We start from the raw sequence: 16,940 nt of genomic DNA on the forward strand, positions 1-16,940 counted from the left end.
GTGGTCCACCATGTGCCTGTCCAGGTTGTACATGTTATGTCCCGTATCTGTAAATACTTACATGATGTACGAGCCTATATTTGTACATGGGAAATAAAAAAAGAGTGATGGGTTCATCAGAATTTACACAACTTTCCCTCCCCTTTCCTGCGCTCAGCTAGAGGTAACTGAAAAAAAGTGTCTGAGAGGAAGGAAGAAACTGCTCAGCTCCAGCAGACAGATGGATGAGGAAATATCTTTCCCTCTAAATCAAACCGCACCGGTGTATTTAAGAATGTGTGTTAACATGTATTTTTCTCAGTACACTGGCAACCAGAAATAGCAGGTCACTTATAGCTGACTGGGAGCTGCCTGTTTGTGATATATTGCACACAGAAGAAAACTGTGTTCCCAACTGGCCATCATTTTTATTTGTAGGAAAACTGTTAGTGCCCACTCAGCAGATTATAATCCTAACAGTGTAGGGAAAGCACAGATTGCATAACAAAAGTGGAATGAGTTTTTTTCCTAATCAGGGCTTTAAATAAACACCAGGCTTCAGGCTAATTCTGTTACATTTGTTTTTGGCAGGTGAGGCTCTCTGTCCTACAAGTTATTTTGTGCTATCTGTGTCCTATCTGTGCTCAGTCAATCAGAGCAACAGAAAAATGCAAAGGAAACAGTTAAAATTCATTAAAAAAAAAGAGAAGCTCAAATTAACTAAGAATGTTACATATTACATATGTTACATTTTTATTTAGAGCTGGGAGAAACAGTCATGGAAAAAATGATTAAACCACCTTTGTTTTTTCTCAAATTTCTTGTTCATTTTAATGCCTGGTACAACTAAAGGTACATTTGTTTGGACAATTATAATGATAACGACAAAAATAGATCATAAGAGCCATTTTCCATGGTTTTCTTGATAATGGTGTTGGATATTATCAAGAAAACAATGGAAAAACTCTTATGATCTATTTTTGTTGTTATCGTTATATTTGTCCAAACAAATGTACCTTTAGTTGTACCAGGCATTAAAATGAACTAGAAATTGAAGACAACAAGGGTGGTTTAATACTTTTTTCCATAACTGTATATAGCTAAAATCCTTGATCCAGATATAAGTCATTTCATATCTCGATAACTATACATATCACAATATAGCACATTCTCTTGTAATTCAATAAACAGCCAATATGAAATAACCACAAAAGCCAATTTTTGTGTACTCCAAAACAGCACTCCTATGTTACTCAGCTTTACTTACACATACTAGGATCATAACAAGGGTCGTCCAAATAACATAATTATTGCCATAATGCAGATAGAAACTATATTGAAAACTGTATGCATTAGACATTTTAATATCGCCCAGCCAGACTGTACATAATATCCATATAAAGGGTTAATAGATTATAAATAAATTATACTTATATTTTATAAACGTGTAAAGCATTGGGTGGTAGAAATGAAGTGGTACATTCCAGTCCTCCTTGCTGTTAAGTGCTGAAAGTAGCGGAAATCTCACAACACTAATAATTAACCTAAGGAACTTATTGAGTCTTTCTTTTATCCATTTTATTAATGTCCATTCTAAGCAACAAATGCAATTTTTTTTTTCAACATCTGAGCAACCTTTTGGTAGTCTTGCATCAACTGCATTGATTCAATTTGTGACAGTGTCCTCTTGTTAAGATGTTACATTTTCCCAAAATTGAGCCTTTAAAGTGACAAAACCAAAACATCTGACTGTAAATTCCCACAGATTCAGATTCAGCGTATTTGGTTGATGAAAAATATCAGTCATCTCATTGGAATATTATGTAATACCAGATAACACTGGTGGGATGAAGCCGGAGCATGTGGAGGATACACATACAAAGCACAGAGGCCCCAGCTGGCCACGGCCCAACACCTTCTTGCTACTTTAGCAGTCGTGCAACCTACAGTTGGCCGTATCAGAAACAGCTTGAGAGCATCAAATGTGCTCAGTTCCGTGTTTTGATAAACCACGATCTGCGGCGTAACGTCTCAAAAGTGTAGGGCGAAATGTGTTTGTGGTTTTAAGAGGATGCTTTGTTAAAATCTACAGGAAGTGATTTGATAGTTTGATTAGTGTTCCAGTAACATAAGATCTATGAGTACATAGAGAATTTTACCTGATACAAGACGCTACTGTAAACAAGCAGCAGTAGTTTTTACCTGCACTCTGCAGTAGAGTTGACATGAATGCCATTCTATGGTGATTGAAGTGTGCAGGTCTGTGTGCGTGCGAGAAGTGCCACTTGTCAGGCCTGTGGAGTGCAGTGGGTTTGTGATGTCATGAGATAAATGTCAGCCCATAGGCCCGTGGGTTTTGAGTGTCTCAGACAGCTGGTGAGGGAGGGGTGGAGGGGTGAAGGGGCGAGCGAGGGGGGGGATAAAGTTGGGTGACAGGCACTGTGTGTTTGTGGTCAGATACAGTATGGGTGATGCAAGGAATAGCTGAATCTGCTTGGGTGTGACTGTGTGGCAGCACCGAGGAGACAGTGAAAGGAGAGAAGGATTGATGGGGAGTGTGTGGTATACAAGTGTGTGTGTACAATATTCTTGTACATATGGTGTGCTACTTCATGGGGGTCAGAGTGCATATCTTAATGTGTGTGTGTGTGTGTGTGTGTGCAAAACTGACAAGGGGTAGTGATTCTGGAGGGCACATGTGTGTTTATTGGACTTCAGGGGATTATTAGCATGGGCGTGGTGTGTGTGTGTGTGTGTGCTGTCAGGACATAAATATACTGTACAGTGGGCTACAGTTGTGTGCATGTACTGCATGTACAGTATCATGTGTTTTGCACTGTACAATCTGTATTTGTGCTCCGACATGTTCACATTAACATTTTCTCCCTGCACATCTGGCGTCCCACGACATGAAGCACTAACATGAAATGTTGTCTGGTTACAGGCGAGGCTTTGTCTGCCTTGTGTGGCACACATCTTCTATAAGGGACTCTTATTGTTTCAAGCCAAAGCACTGCTCACTGATCCGCCTGATACACAGACACGTTGTGGACCACCTCTCCCTCTTTCCCTCTTTGTCTCTGTTGTCCTATATGTTCTGGTGGATGGTGAATGTTTCATTGTGCGCAGAGTCATAGGCACGAACCGGCGCCCACTGCCACAGGATATGCTGCCATGCATGTAATCTGGGGCACACTTTGTCTCCGTTTCTCTCACAATTACTCAGTTTCCTGTTTGCTTTTAAAGTTCTCCGTAAGAACACAAATAACTCATAGACATATTGGTGTTTTTAAACCACAGTTGCTCAGTAACATTATGTGCAGCCCCCGAAAGTGACATTAAATGAATGTATTGTATGTTAATCTTCAGCTGTCCATTTCCACACTTTCCCTTCCAATAGCTTGCATTTAATACACTACTGTAACAAACTCCGCCCCCGTAACAAACATCTGTCAAGTTAGGAATGAATTGAATAAAGCTAATGGTTGCATGGCAACTGTGTCATTAGTGCTGGTGCTGTTAGGTAAAGGTAGCTGCTGCATTTTTTCTGTGTGGCCTTCAGTTGTATGCTGGCTCCCTTAATTGGCACATCTAATTAAACAAAAGCAGTTGTTTCTTATATGCAGTACACACTATATGCAAGTTTTTCTTTTAAATGCATTTATTTTTCATAGTGTTTTTATCTGCAGACACAAGAACATGCAACTCCTATACAAGGTACAGCACAACTAGTGTGCATACACACATACGTCTGCATTTTTATTTTAATCTATTCTTATTTGAGCTTTTTATATACTTTGTGTTATTTATTTATTTACTTAATCTGTACTATTTCTGTCCTTGTGCAGCTGCAACACCTCTGGAGACCAATAAAGGCTTATCTTATGTTATCTTCATTACAGTCTGCAGTAATACAAGAGATAATTGCCTGAAAAAGCTAAATTATAAATATAAGATAAAAAGGGGTAGAAAAGTATGTTTTCTAAAAAAGTATGCATACCACACATTCAGTGTTTTATTTCAAAAGTGTCCGTTAACTCAACCCCAACACTTGAGAAAAACACCTCAGATATGTATTATGCCCGTAAATGTGATATTGAGCATTTAAATCTTCTTTGCAATGTTGTTTCTTAGTTCAAAAATATAGTAGCAGGGTTATTTACGGTCAAACCAGGTGAGGTATCACATGTTGACCTTAAGTTTGGCAGTGAAGCAGGTTATTTGAGTAACATAGGAGAGGATGCATATCCTTGACATGTGGTAGCAACATTACACATAACATCACTGTACCTCAGCTGAGTTTGGGAGTCTGAGGTGCACAGCTCCTGCAAAGATTTTCTAGCTATGCAACCATGATGCAACAAAGTCAAGTCTGTTTTCTGAAAAAGCTATAGATGTGGTGAATTGCTTTCAGGTCTAGTGAAACTCATACTTACTTTATGACAGACTCTCTGACTGCTTAGCCATGTGTGTGACAAGCCTCCAGGCGGTCAGCACCTGCTTAGATGGTGATTTGACGTATGTGTCTGACCATTAGACTCAATCGTGAACTGCTCATCAGAATTCCACAGCTGCAATCACCATCGACTGTGAACGACATGCTGGAGCCTTGTCCAGAGTGACGTGCTATGACAAGCTTAAAATAAACATGATCACGGTCAACTTGACACTTAATGAACTACGTGTGAGAATCCTAAACTGTTTAACACAGTTTGTTCTTCAAGATGTCAGTCAGTTCAGCGCATCGCATCGTGAGAGCAACTTCACAACAAGGTTTGGGAGGTTGACTCCCAAACTTTGAAAATACAGAGAAGGCCTGAATAGAGAGGCCTGTTGTTCATGATCTTTTTATTACGGCTTGCAGGAGTCTGGCATGTTTGATAGCGAAACACCACTCAGCCCACATACATTACAATAAGGGACATGCCATGCATGTGCCATGAGAACACGCCCATGTGCTGCACGATGTCACAAATGTTCATCTGGAGAACTCCTACAGGTCGTCTCAAAGAATGTAATTTATGTTGGTTCTGGAGGTTGAAAAAAAACCATGTGAAACCAGAGGGTAGCTTTCTATACGTGTAGGTTTGAGCTCGATATGAACCAGTGCATTATGATTACATTGACAATTGTTGGTGAAAACAAAGAGCTGGTCAGGAGAAAAGAACAAATGCTGCTGCACATCATAAATCTTTAACTTGTCAGCTCAGTTTGGCTTCTGTTCTCTCAAAAGCGGTGAAACAGAAATAACATTGTGAAGTCAGAATTTTTAAGATATTGACTGGCTGGAAACATCCACATTAATATTGTCACTGAACTAGCACATATTTTTGCAACATAAATTAAATCATGTAAGAAGTATGCACTTTTTGGTCGTATTTTGGATTAAAATGCTTGGATTAAAAAACAAACAAACATTATTGTCTTTTAAGTAACTATTTTTAATAGAACACCCTCAACACTCCTACTATATTTATAAAATATCATACAGTTATAAATGATAGCAATAAAACCATTAATATACACATTTTAACACACTCATATCATGCACATAACTCAGAAATACATATTTGATGTAACTGACCACAGTTACAGTATAGCCTTTTTACCAAGTACTTTAGATTGAGACTTTAGTATATTGCGCCCTCTACTGGCCTTTTCAGTACACCGCAGGATAGTTTTGTTTCAGAAATAAAGTGAAAAATGTTACTGTGTTTTTAACATAAATTGGGTGCATATTTATCAAACTATATGACTGTTTGAAGCTTATAATTAAAATATATTTAATTTGTTTGAAAATCCAAAAATATATTTTTAAACAGCATCAATATTTGTAATACCTTAGATAAATATCTGTATTATATCAGATTAATATATGCAATATCTTAGCCTACAACATTAAAAGTGTATATTTTAATGAAACCATTTGTAAAGGCTGGCAATTGTACGCTAATGTTCTCATTTTAGTCTGAAGAGACAGCTCAATGCTTTATTGAAAATTACAAAAATAAATAAATAAATAAATACATTTCTGGCACGTTTTCCATAGTACATACCTTGCGTAAGTGTAGAAAGAATGCTGGATGAACATCAATCAACAGTAAAACTTAGAATAATAACATGAATATTGTTGATGTTGAAATAAAATTAAAATAAATACAAAAATAAATAGACAAAAATAAAAATACATATAAGTCTAAATGTTGTTTTCAATAAGGGGGATTCGAATTCGTTTTAACTAATCATTTCAGTGGGAACATTTTTTCAAGATATCATATAATTTTTGTGCATTTGTTATTGTAATTTGGGGAATGATTTCATATCTTTATTCTTGTGGATGAAAAATTTTGCTAAACAAAGGATAACTTTGCAACATAGTTAATCGTTTTTGATTCGCAAAAGCATACCGAAAGTGAAGTGACAGCTGCCTTTTGCTCTCATATTTTTTTTTTCTTCTTCTTCCAGCGCCTGAACAAACCTGTTGCTGATTGGTCTATATTTGACATCCATATTCGCTGACCAATCAGAACTGTAGAATCTTGTTGGTACATCTGGGGAACAAAACTGTACACAACCTGCACGGGAGGACTATTTCAAACCAGTTTGTTGCCGTTACACAAGAATGTTCAGAAACTGCAACGTGCAGGTTGGTATAACGGTTATAACCATAGATGGGTATAACGGTCAGTGTTCTTAACGCTCCGTTCTATCCTTCATGTAGCCAGGGGCTCGCGATTCTGCTGGCATTGTTGCTAGCAGGAGGCTAAATTGTTACTGCTTAAATGGCGATAACAGCTAATTTCTTTCACTTGGTAAGTGACTATTTTCTCAGGACCGTGTCGGTTGTAGGGATTTATTCCAGTAAGCAGCTTTCGTGTGTCAGGACGACAGTGTTAGGGCTGTAGTCGAGAAGCCAGTTGACCTTTCAGTGGACGAGCTAGCAGCCTCAGTAGCATAACAGTAATGTGACGACGTGTTGTGTGAGCAGCTAGCAATGGTGCAGGGACGGGGGCGCGTCATCACACCAGGTGAAGCAGATAGCTAATCCGAGTTTAATGGTAATATAAAAAAAAATATATATATAAATTACTTTCTTAGACATTAATTTTATTTGCGTTGAGTGTCAAGTAAGCCTGTTGCAGTGCAGATGGGTGGAAATAGAAGATGAATAATATGAAACTGGCTCAAATTATTCAGTATGTAGGCCCTTGTATGGTGTTGGAACAATTTTGGCTTCTGCTAATACAATATCGTGACTGAATCAGTTCTATTTGTGTAACAGAAACTCACTACAGGATTGTCTTTAACTAATTAAATGCATAAACATTCGGTATAAGGTCTTTGTTTACATTTTATATCGTGTATAGAATTGCCTCAACACTGCTAGTAATGCAATAACTATGCAGGATTAATTTAAATTTTAAATGAAATAACGTGCTAAACAAGCAAACAGTTAAATACGAGTGAGTTAAAAGTAATTTGAGGCCGAAAAGAGATAAACATTTAATACGTATCTTGCTGGTGGCCTGTAAAAAGAGTATTACCAGGAAAAGGATATCGCAGGAGAGCCCAACCTTAAATATATGGATGGATATTATAAAAATATTTATAAAATGGAGAAGATAACAGCATTTGTTAATCACAAATCGGAGAAATTCACATCATACTGGGAAAACTGGGTCAAATATGTCGCGCCTCATAGGCCAGATTTTTATTTTCACAAACCATGGCTTTGATGTATGAGAAAGGTTACTCCTTACCGATACATGTTTTTTTTGTTTAATTTAGTTGCTGTTGTTGTTGTTGTTGTTATGGTTGTTTGTTTTTCTTTTCATTACTTGGATATAAACTAAAATATTATTTCGGCATTTAGGGCAGACAACAGATGCAAGAAGTATGCTCACGTGATGTATACATTGTAAATGTCTGATTCTGAATGTCAATAAAAAATAAATTACAAAAAAAAGTGATTTGAATGCTATAAGAGCGCATGCGGTCGTGAGGAGCAGGTGGAAAATCTGGCACACATGATGGGCCTGCCATTTTGTCCTACCAAGCACTAGATAATGCACCACCTTAAGATTTAACAAGTTTCCAAATAACAATAGAAAGTTTCCTATAAAAACGATAATGATTGAGGTGCCAGGTGTGAATGTGTGTAATCAGTGTAGCAGGTGATGTAAGGTAACCATACAAGGGTTTAAAAAGTAGTCAGAGTGGGGGCAGACTAGCTGTATTTTGGGACTGTACTGACCGTAGGCAACTAATAGATGAAAAGAAAACACTTTATACTGTATACAACAGAGTGTTACTTAGCGTGGGTTCATTAGTGTCTGCTGTGTTTGTTGGATCATAATGTAACCTTGATATGCTTGAGGGATATTAGCATAAGTTAACAAGACAGAACTCAAGGCTTATTCAGCAGCCAGATGACTGAAGAGATAAAGTACACTGTGCTCAGCTACTCCCACACCACAGCTGTTCACTCTGATCAGTTTGTGCGTCTTATCGTTCAGTACTTTGTGCTTAAGTGTCATGCCATATTATGGAACGGGTGTCATCGCTTTTTGTAATGTGTGCTTTGTTGTTTGTTTTCTTCTTCCAGAAAAAAGAAAAGCCTGTGTTTTCATCTGTCAAACAAAATTCGCCTTCTTCTCTGCACTGACTATTCAAATGGTAAGATGACATTACCACAATTCTATATGTTACTTTAATTTAATGCTTACAGACTGATTTATTCTTTAGATGCTTAGGAAATGGAAGGTCTTTATAATTGAATGTATTTATTTATTTATACAGTTCTAAAGTTATAGTGATAGCACTGAATAGACATTTCTGTAAATGTGCCAGTTTCGCCACTGTGGCTTATTTTCAACTGCAGTTCCTGGCATGTATAATGACAGATACAGACACATTGAATATATTGAAACAGCAATATGTCATTTAAATATAATGTTGCTGCCTTAGTGGTTAGACAGTTTCTGATATGGTGGGGTAAAGTTTTTCTACATTTGTTACCATCTTAACTTTTATTTAATGTAAATTTCAGTCAAATCATGTAGATTACAAAATTTATAAAATAACAAATTCTATATTTTTTGTGTTTTGTGTTGTGATGTATAAGATTTAGAAAATATCAACATGTTTCTGATATTATATTTCAATATAACTGTAATAAAAATATAATAATAATTAGCATTTGATAAAGCAGACAACTTAAACTGCAGATAAACAATTTGAATTTATACTTGCATATTGTGTATATATACTTTTTTATAGTGTGATTACCTATGTGTACCCCAGGAAAAGTAGTTGTTAGCTTTGTAGTGGCTAACAGTGATCCAAATAAATGTTATCTTTTAAACGGCCCTACAGCTGTGTGGGTTTGCTAAATGACAATATCTTCTTTATCTGTTCAACAGGTGTGACAACTGTTAAAAGTCCTGTGTGACAGACTGCCTTCAGACAGCTGGATACAACCTCCACAAAAGATGGAGGACTCTCCTCACTTGTACATCACTGAACCTGGAGACAATGAGGATATAGAGGAGGAGGAGGAGGAAGAAGAAGAAGAGGAGGAGGAAGAAGAAGAAGAAGAGGAGGAGGAGGAGGAGGATGACGACAACGTTTATGAAGAGGAACCTAACACCGAACCAGCCACCATTAAGTCACTGCACCCAGATCCTCACAAATATCCCAACCAGGATACTGAGAGAGACTGGAACTCTTTTCCCTGCCAGCACTGTGAAAGACATTTTTCCAGCAAACAAGGCTTAGAACGACACATGCACATCCATGCTTTGGCAAACAACAGCTCACCTGCATCCAAAAGCAGTAAGAGCAACATGTCTTTGGGTTCAAATCTGGATCAGTTGCAGCATGAGAAGATGAAGCCTCTGCATTCAACAGGCTCAGTCATGCAGCGCCAAACTTCATCCCCGACTAGCTCCAGTACTTCTGTTTTGTCGGCTGGAGACCACACCGCTCAGCCAGACAAACCAGGAGTATTAGAGGGACATCATGCTTGCAAGTACTGTGAAAAGATATTCACTACACATACCAACAAGCGACGACATGAGCGCAGGGTCCACGAGCAGCACCTACAAGGCACACATGTGGAAAAAACCCAGCTGCCCCAAGAGGAAAGTCTTCCGAGGGAATTCAGTGAAATATCACAACAGGAAACAGGCCTTGGTGACAATACAGCACCTGCAGCTGTTCTGGAGAATCAAGTGGAACACACAAAACATTACATGCTAGATGTCTCGAGCAATATTTCAGAGAATCTCAGCTTTTACATTGATGGAAAGATAGTGTCAACAAGTACAGTCAGTAGCTGTGAAGCAGCTGAGGTCCATTCTGGGTCTTCAACCTTAGTTGGGCTGGATGCCTTGATTCTAGACCCGGCCCAAATCAGCCAGGTGTTAAATACAGATTCACTCACTGGCAAAGAGATACCTGGTCAACCACAGGCCAAGAGAAGAACTGCAACACCACCTCTTTTACCACAAATTAAAACTGAACTGGAGTCTGAAGTGGTTGTGTCGTCGTCCTCATCTTCACTTGTATCTTCTTTAATCGAGAATCTACTTCCTCAGAATACAGAGTCGACAGTTGCACAGAAGGAAAGAACTGTGTTTCTGTCTCCAAAGCTGAAGCAGCTCCTGGAGAAGCAGGATGGCCTTAAACCGACACTTGCACTCATCGCGGATGGCCAGAAGCCTTGTTCACCCGTTTCTCTCTCTGTCCTGCCTGCTGGAACAGGAAGGTTTAAAAGAAGGACTGGGTCCCCACCAAGCTCTCCACTACAGAACCCAGCATCTAGAGAAGCAACACCAGATATTGTAGAGTGTGATGCTGTAAGTACAGGGCAGATGGAGAGCCAATATAGTTCACCTGTGCACCAAACAGCCAATGTGAAGGATGACACAAGTCCACCCGTGGAGGAGCCAGCACTGAAGCCTGTCTCCACAGAGAACTGGCTCCCCACAACTGGCGGTAATTCCTGCAATCAGCAACCACTGGATCTCTCTAATACAGTCAAAAGCAATGAAGAAGTAGCTTTAGCTGATGCCGTGCTGGATTTGAGCTTGCAAAACAAGACCCTAACAGAATCTGAATTGACATTAAATTTAGTTTCACAGGCAGTTTTGAAAGAAGGAAAATCAAATACATGCCTGATGGAGACGGCCTTAATGAATATTGGAGAGCAAAATATAGGCCTAGGAAATCCTGAGACACCTTTAGTCACAGACTTCACCATATTTACAGGTCCAGATATGATGACCCCAATAGATCCTATGGTAGAAGGACTTGTTTATGGACTTGCACTTCCCTCTAATCCTCTGACTCCAACATCTGCCTCCATCACCCCTGTCGCTTTGCAGCCAGCCTCACCATGTACTTTTGCATTTGCTTCCCCAACCTCACACACAGTGCTCCCAACTACTCCTTCATTAATCACAGTTTTGGCACCACAACATATTTCTAACCCTTCAAGCCAACCAATCCAGGTATTAGCCCCAAATATATCTCCCGAGCCCCTGGTAATCTGCACTGAAAATGCATTAAATTTCTCCGAGTGTGATTTAACTACTGCATTTGCCACTACAAATTCTGCAAACCCTGTCACTCTCTCCCAATCCCTTGACCCGGCTCTAAATCTACCTGGCCATGTGTTTCTCTCTGATCAAATAGGGCTCAATCCCCCTATAGTTGAGTCCACTCCTATGTCAGATGTGCCATTCACACCCACTGTAACTTTAAATGATTCCCTCATCAATTCTTACAACATTACCAGCAACACAGTGTTGATAGAGTGCACAATAGCTCTTGAAGCCCCAGGGAGCATAGTCCCTGCTGCCGTTACCTTACAAGAAAACCCTGCTGAGCCTCCAGCACCTACACAGATGGTTGTTAATCACATAGAACAGCAACAGATTGTATCAGTACCCAACCCTCAAACTGTGGACCCCACTATTGTTATGTCCACAATCGCAGAATCAGTAACTCTATCCACCGCCACCTCTGTGATATCTGATTGTACTACTGTGGGAGAATCAAATTCAGACCCAGAGCTTGTTGTTAATGCAGAGCCACCAGCTGTAAAAGAAGAGGAGGCTGCTGATAGCATTGTTTCCATTCCCGAAATCTCATCAAAAACCTCACCACTTTCTGAGAAAGCTGAAGAGAACAAATCCTCCAACAACATGCAGAGTACTGCACAACAGCAGTCTTTCACCAAGAATTTCATCTGCAACGTGTGTGATAAGCTTTTCCATTCGATGAAAGAACTGGGCCATCATGTCGGTGACCATGCTGATGAATGGCCCTACAAATGTGAGTTCTGCGTGCTGCTCTTTAGCGAACCCACAGCTTTACTTGATCATCGATCAAGCCTCCACGGTGTCGGCAAGACTTACGTTTGCAGTGCATGCACAAAAGAATTTGTCTACCTTTGTAATCTGAAACAGCATCAGGAGGAATTGCATCCCGGACAGCAGTGTACATACGCAGAAGAAGAAAAGGGAAAGCTAAGACCTCAGAATCACAACAACTTAAAAGTCAACACAGAGCCCGCAGTGCCCGATGCTTCAGAGGAACTCAAGAAAGTGGTGAAAAAGGAAGAAGGTGAAGTAGATGTGGCTGCTGAAGAACTGTTTACAACAATAAAAATCATGGCCTCAGATGGAGCCAAAATCAAAGGGCCTGATGTTCGTCTTGGCATTAACCAACATTATCCCAGCTTTAAGCCCCCTCCATTTCCCTACCATAACAGATCACCTGCTGGCTTAGTGGCTTCAGCCACAAACTTCACCACCCACAACATCCCACAAACCTTTAGTACGGCTATTCGGTGCACCAAGTGTGGAAAGAGCTTTGATAACATGCCAGAGTTACACAAGCATATCCTGGCTTGTGCAAACGCCAGCGATAAGAGACGATACACACCCAAAAAGAATCCCATCCCACTGCGTCACTTTGCAAAAACTCAAAATGGAGTTCTGTCTACCACTAATTCTACCAACGGACTCAATGCTTCGAACAGACCCAGCCATTCAAACAGGTCCAAACCTAACCAAGAATCAGTAAATGTGAAGTTCAAAGTGCTGAACAAAAGGAAGAAAAAGTTGGTCCAGAGGGTGATGCCACAAAGGAACAAGCAGGTTCCTTCATCAAATAAACTGTCACATGCACAGGTGGATGAGCAACAGGAGATCTTTGTCTGCCCACACTGCAGCAGGGAGTTCACCATGAGACGCAGCAGAACCAAACACATGGCAGTCTGCCCCAAGAAACCTAAAGAGGTGAAGAAAAGAAAAGAAGGAGGCATCTCTGTGACAAAGGAAAATGATGGACACCTGCATAGAGGGGTTGAAGAGAAAAAACAAGCCTCACCTCAGCATAAAACCAGACTCCAGACTTCTGGCCCTGCTAAAAGGCACGCCATCCTGCCAGTGCAAACTGTCTTTTCAAACAAAAGAAGTAAGATAGTTATTAAAGAGAGCAAGCAGCCAAAACAAGAGACACCCACTCTGAATGAACTTCCCATCGTTCGCACTTTCAACCCCACCATGCGACAGTATAGCAGAGTGCAGCATAGCGTCAAAGGAATCCCTATTAAGATCACTATAGTGAAACCACAAAAGGCTGCACTGCAGAAGGATGAGCTGCCTCCCAACCAGAGCCGAGAGGAAGCAGCCGGAGCCGTCGGCAACAGCTCTGAGCAGAGTCCTACAGCCTGAAGACTACACAGCTGCCCACCAGGGATCATCAGGTAGATAAAGTACATTTAAAGTCATCATTTTATTTAAATCGATGTCTGTTAAGTCTTTAGTCTGCACTAATATTAAGTGTACATACAAACTGGGTGTCTGTGGTGACATTCCAACACACTAGGGCTTGAAAAATGATAATCATGGTTTAACTTTTTGTTAAGATCTGTACCAAACCAAGATTTTTTTTTGTAAATCTTTGGAATATAATTTGTAAACTGGTACATCTCTGCAGCATAACGATAATAAATTCAGAATGGTATTGGCCAAACTATGGCCGAACAAACAAAGAAAAAAGCAATGTGACAATGAAACATGCGTAACGATTGAAATAGAAATCCAAACAGACAGATCTTATTGCCAAAGGTACCGCCAAAGAAAATGAAATGGAGATCTTTGAGATTAAAACTTAACAATTGTTTACAAAATAATAATAGTCATCAAGTGATGTCTTCACAAAAAACACTTCAAACATATAAAAGACATGCGCAGTAATTCCTCATTCGTTCAGGTAAGATTGAAACAGTCTACAATAATTGAGCCTCTTAATATGATATACAGTATAATTGTGCAATTAAAATGTTGGACAGATGCTAATAAGATCTGAGCACTGCCATGTTCTTCAAAAACAAAGTAATTATGTTATGTATAAAGATAAAGAAAATAAATCAATTAAATCTTCAGTACAACAACCAGCTGATTATAAACAACCTCATGTCCATATCCCTTTCAAAACATGTTTTGTTCTGTTGTTTTCAGGATCCTGCTGTGTGGAGCGCCTCAGACATACTCGTGTCATCACGATACTGAAGGGAGATAACTGTTAATCACACTGTAAAGCCCATGAACCCAGATTGCATCACACTGTTTAAATGACTGAAGTGAGACAGCGAAGGATACTGCAGTGAGTGAATGTATTTAAATGCTTTTGTAGTAGTTTGGGAGTTTTGTAGATTTCTCCTTCATTTCACAAACTTTCTGTCAATGGCTTGGATTTGCACTTTGAAGTTAATCTGACTGCTACGTCTCACAAATTGGAAAGGAGGTGGGAGGAATAAAACTGGAAGGCTGCTCTCATTTCCTACTTGGTGGGTTATTTGGAGAGGATGGCAGGTGGCAATCATTCTCAGCATGCATTTGCACTTTTCCTTATCTGTTGTCTGTGGCCTTTTGGTTTAAACTGTTGCTGCATGCTGTGAGCTTCTACTACAGCTAATTTAGGATGGATCATGTTGATGCAATTAGGCCTTAAACACTGAAACTTGCTCTGTTAGTCTGATGGACAATAACCAGTGTAATTTTAGGGAAGATACAGAATCATAGAAAAGTAACACGCTCTGTAGTAAAGTGTAATATTTGCCACAAGCTACCTATCAGAATGCTTATGGATATCAGCACCGTTGATTAGAATAATAAGTGTTTTCATTATTGGTGTGAATGTAACATTGGTAGATTTAATGCTACAGCCTTTGCAAATCAAAATTGTATATAATGTGGTTGGCCCAGTTTGCCTTTTATTTGTATAAGCGTTAGAAGAGTAATTCTCTTTATGTGCCATCAAATGTATATAATAAAATTAAATGTGGCATAATGTTGATGAAGAATAAATGTAGTCTGGTGACTCCCACATAGGGAATTTTATTTTGGTGGTTACCAAGAGATGGATAAACTCGTTTGTCTCTTCAAAAGTCTGTGTGAAACTGCAGATGACTTGAAAAGATGCGTTGATGTGCTATCACATTTTTTTAAGGGCTTCCCTATGTAGCCCAATCTAAATATGTTGGATTTTGTAGTTTAAGGGCCACCACAAAAATTGTCAACCTTTGTTTTATTGGCACTGTAATGCCAAACACCAGTACTTCATATTCTGAACAGTTTGGATGCATCAATGCAACTCTAACAGTAGCAAATATCAATGACAGAGCCATCTCCAGTGCTCGGCCTCACTGCATTTCTTCTGAAATCCTGAAGTATTTACAGTAGTCCAGTTCGCTTGTAGGCTTTATTTTGCACTTGTTTCACAAAATGCTTGTCAAAAAATATGATTTTGTGTGTTTTCTCCTCATTCAAGGACTATTAATCTTCATAATAGAAGTACAGTCTGTTTAGGTCTTTGTCGTCCGTAGCGTACAGGCCTTTTCATCATTGCTTATAATCTGTTGTCAACAGTTTATTGTGTGGAGTGTGTCTAATGAATTCCAACATGTATAAACCGCAAAATGGAAATATAAGATAAGTTATGGGGTCTTTTTGTTTGCTGGAACCCTGTAGAGACCTATTGAAATGTTTGTGGCAAGTTGTCACTGATCTCAAAGAGTGAGTGTAATGAATTGTATCTGTTTGATTTAAATTTTTATAAGCTACTAGTTTAAAAATTCAGTGCTATACAGGGTAATTATTTCATGATGATTGAGTCGAGTATTATCAATTTGGGCAAATTAAAACTTGACAATGGCCTGTATCTGAGAGAGAGAGAGTAATGGTACCTCCTTTACATTTTTGCCTTTTCAACCCTTGTTGGTAATATCTCCATCATTTAGACAGACTGCAATGTGTTGGATGTACAGGACGGTTTGGGAGACTGTTATTTAACTGTGAAAAGTGCTTGTAGCATTTCGAAGTGTAAATTGAGTCATGTATATTTATTAATAATTTAAAATCATGTTATCAATATCTGAACAGTTCCTCTGTATGATTTGCACTAAAGTTTTTTCAAGCGAGTGTTAAAAATAAATGGAGAATGTTAAGATTATGATTTTGTGTCAAACGTTCTTTAGTAATCAAATCAAATGAACACATTAGCGTTGGTAGTTTTTTTTTATACATTAGTCAGTGGATGTTTTGTGGGAAATATACATATATAAACACATAACACATTTATTAGACCACCAGTGTATGCCACAACTGTCTTAAATTAACAGCATTAGTAATTACCAAAATCATTTTTATGTTCCTGTAATGGTTTAACCATTACAGGAACATAAAAATGATTAAACAGGTTATTAATACACCAGTATGTAGAAGCTCTTTAACCAAAATATTTTTAATGCTAAAATATTATTATTAGGGCCCGAGCAGGCAACGACCTGCGAGGTCTCTATTGTATTTTGAATTGTTATTTTGAATTTTATTTTTTTCTTCTTCCCAAATGATCGCATTTTTCACTGCCTGAACATACCCCAAAAC

At 38.9% G+C, this 16,940-nt stretch overlaps 1 protein-coding gene across 3 annotated transcripts; it reads left to right on the forward strand.

The window, feature by feature from the left end:
- Positions 1-6,476: 6,476 nt before the first annotated feature.
- On the forward strand, positions 6,477-16,506 carry prdm2a (PR domain containing 2, with ZNF domain a). 3 transcript variants are annotated; one of them, XM_059333276.1, is made up of 4 exons: positions 6,477-6,625; positions 8,585-8,655; positions 9,402-13,756; positions 14,514-16,506. In XM_059333276.1, exon 3 carries the CDS (start codon positions 9,471-9,473, stop codon positions 13,722-13,724), a length of 4,254 nt encoding a protein of 1,417 aa, XP_059189259.1. In that variant the 5' UTR covers positions 6,477-6,625; positions 8,585-8,655; positions 9,402-9,470; the 3' UTR covers positions 13,725-13,756; positions 14,514-16,506. The 3 variants fall into 3 exon arrangements, with proteins under 3 accessions (XP_059189259.1, XP_059189260.1, XP_059189261.1); XM_059333277.1 differs by lacking the exon at positions 6,477-6,625 and adding an exon at positions 6,633-6,791; XM_059333278.1 differs by lacking the exon at positions 6,477-6,625 and adding an exon at positions 8,263-8,477.
- The last annotated feature ends 434 nt before the right edge of the window (positions 16,507-16,940 follow it).

The sequence above is a fragment of the Centropristis striata genome, chromosome 5 (assembly GCF_030273125.1).
Source record: "Centropristis striata isolate RG_2023a ecotype Rhode Island chromosome 5, C.striata_1.0, whole genome shotgun sequence".
Taxonomy (NCBI): Eukaryota; Metazoa; Chordata; class Actinopteri; order Perciformes; family Serranidae; genus Centropristis; species Centropristis striata.

Coding starts and splice junctions, on each gene's coding strand:
- prdm2a (XM_059333276.1), top strand. CDS start 9,471: ATGGAGGACTCTCCTCACTTGTACATCACTGAACCTGGAGACAATGAG.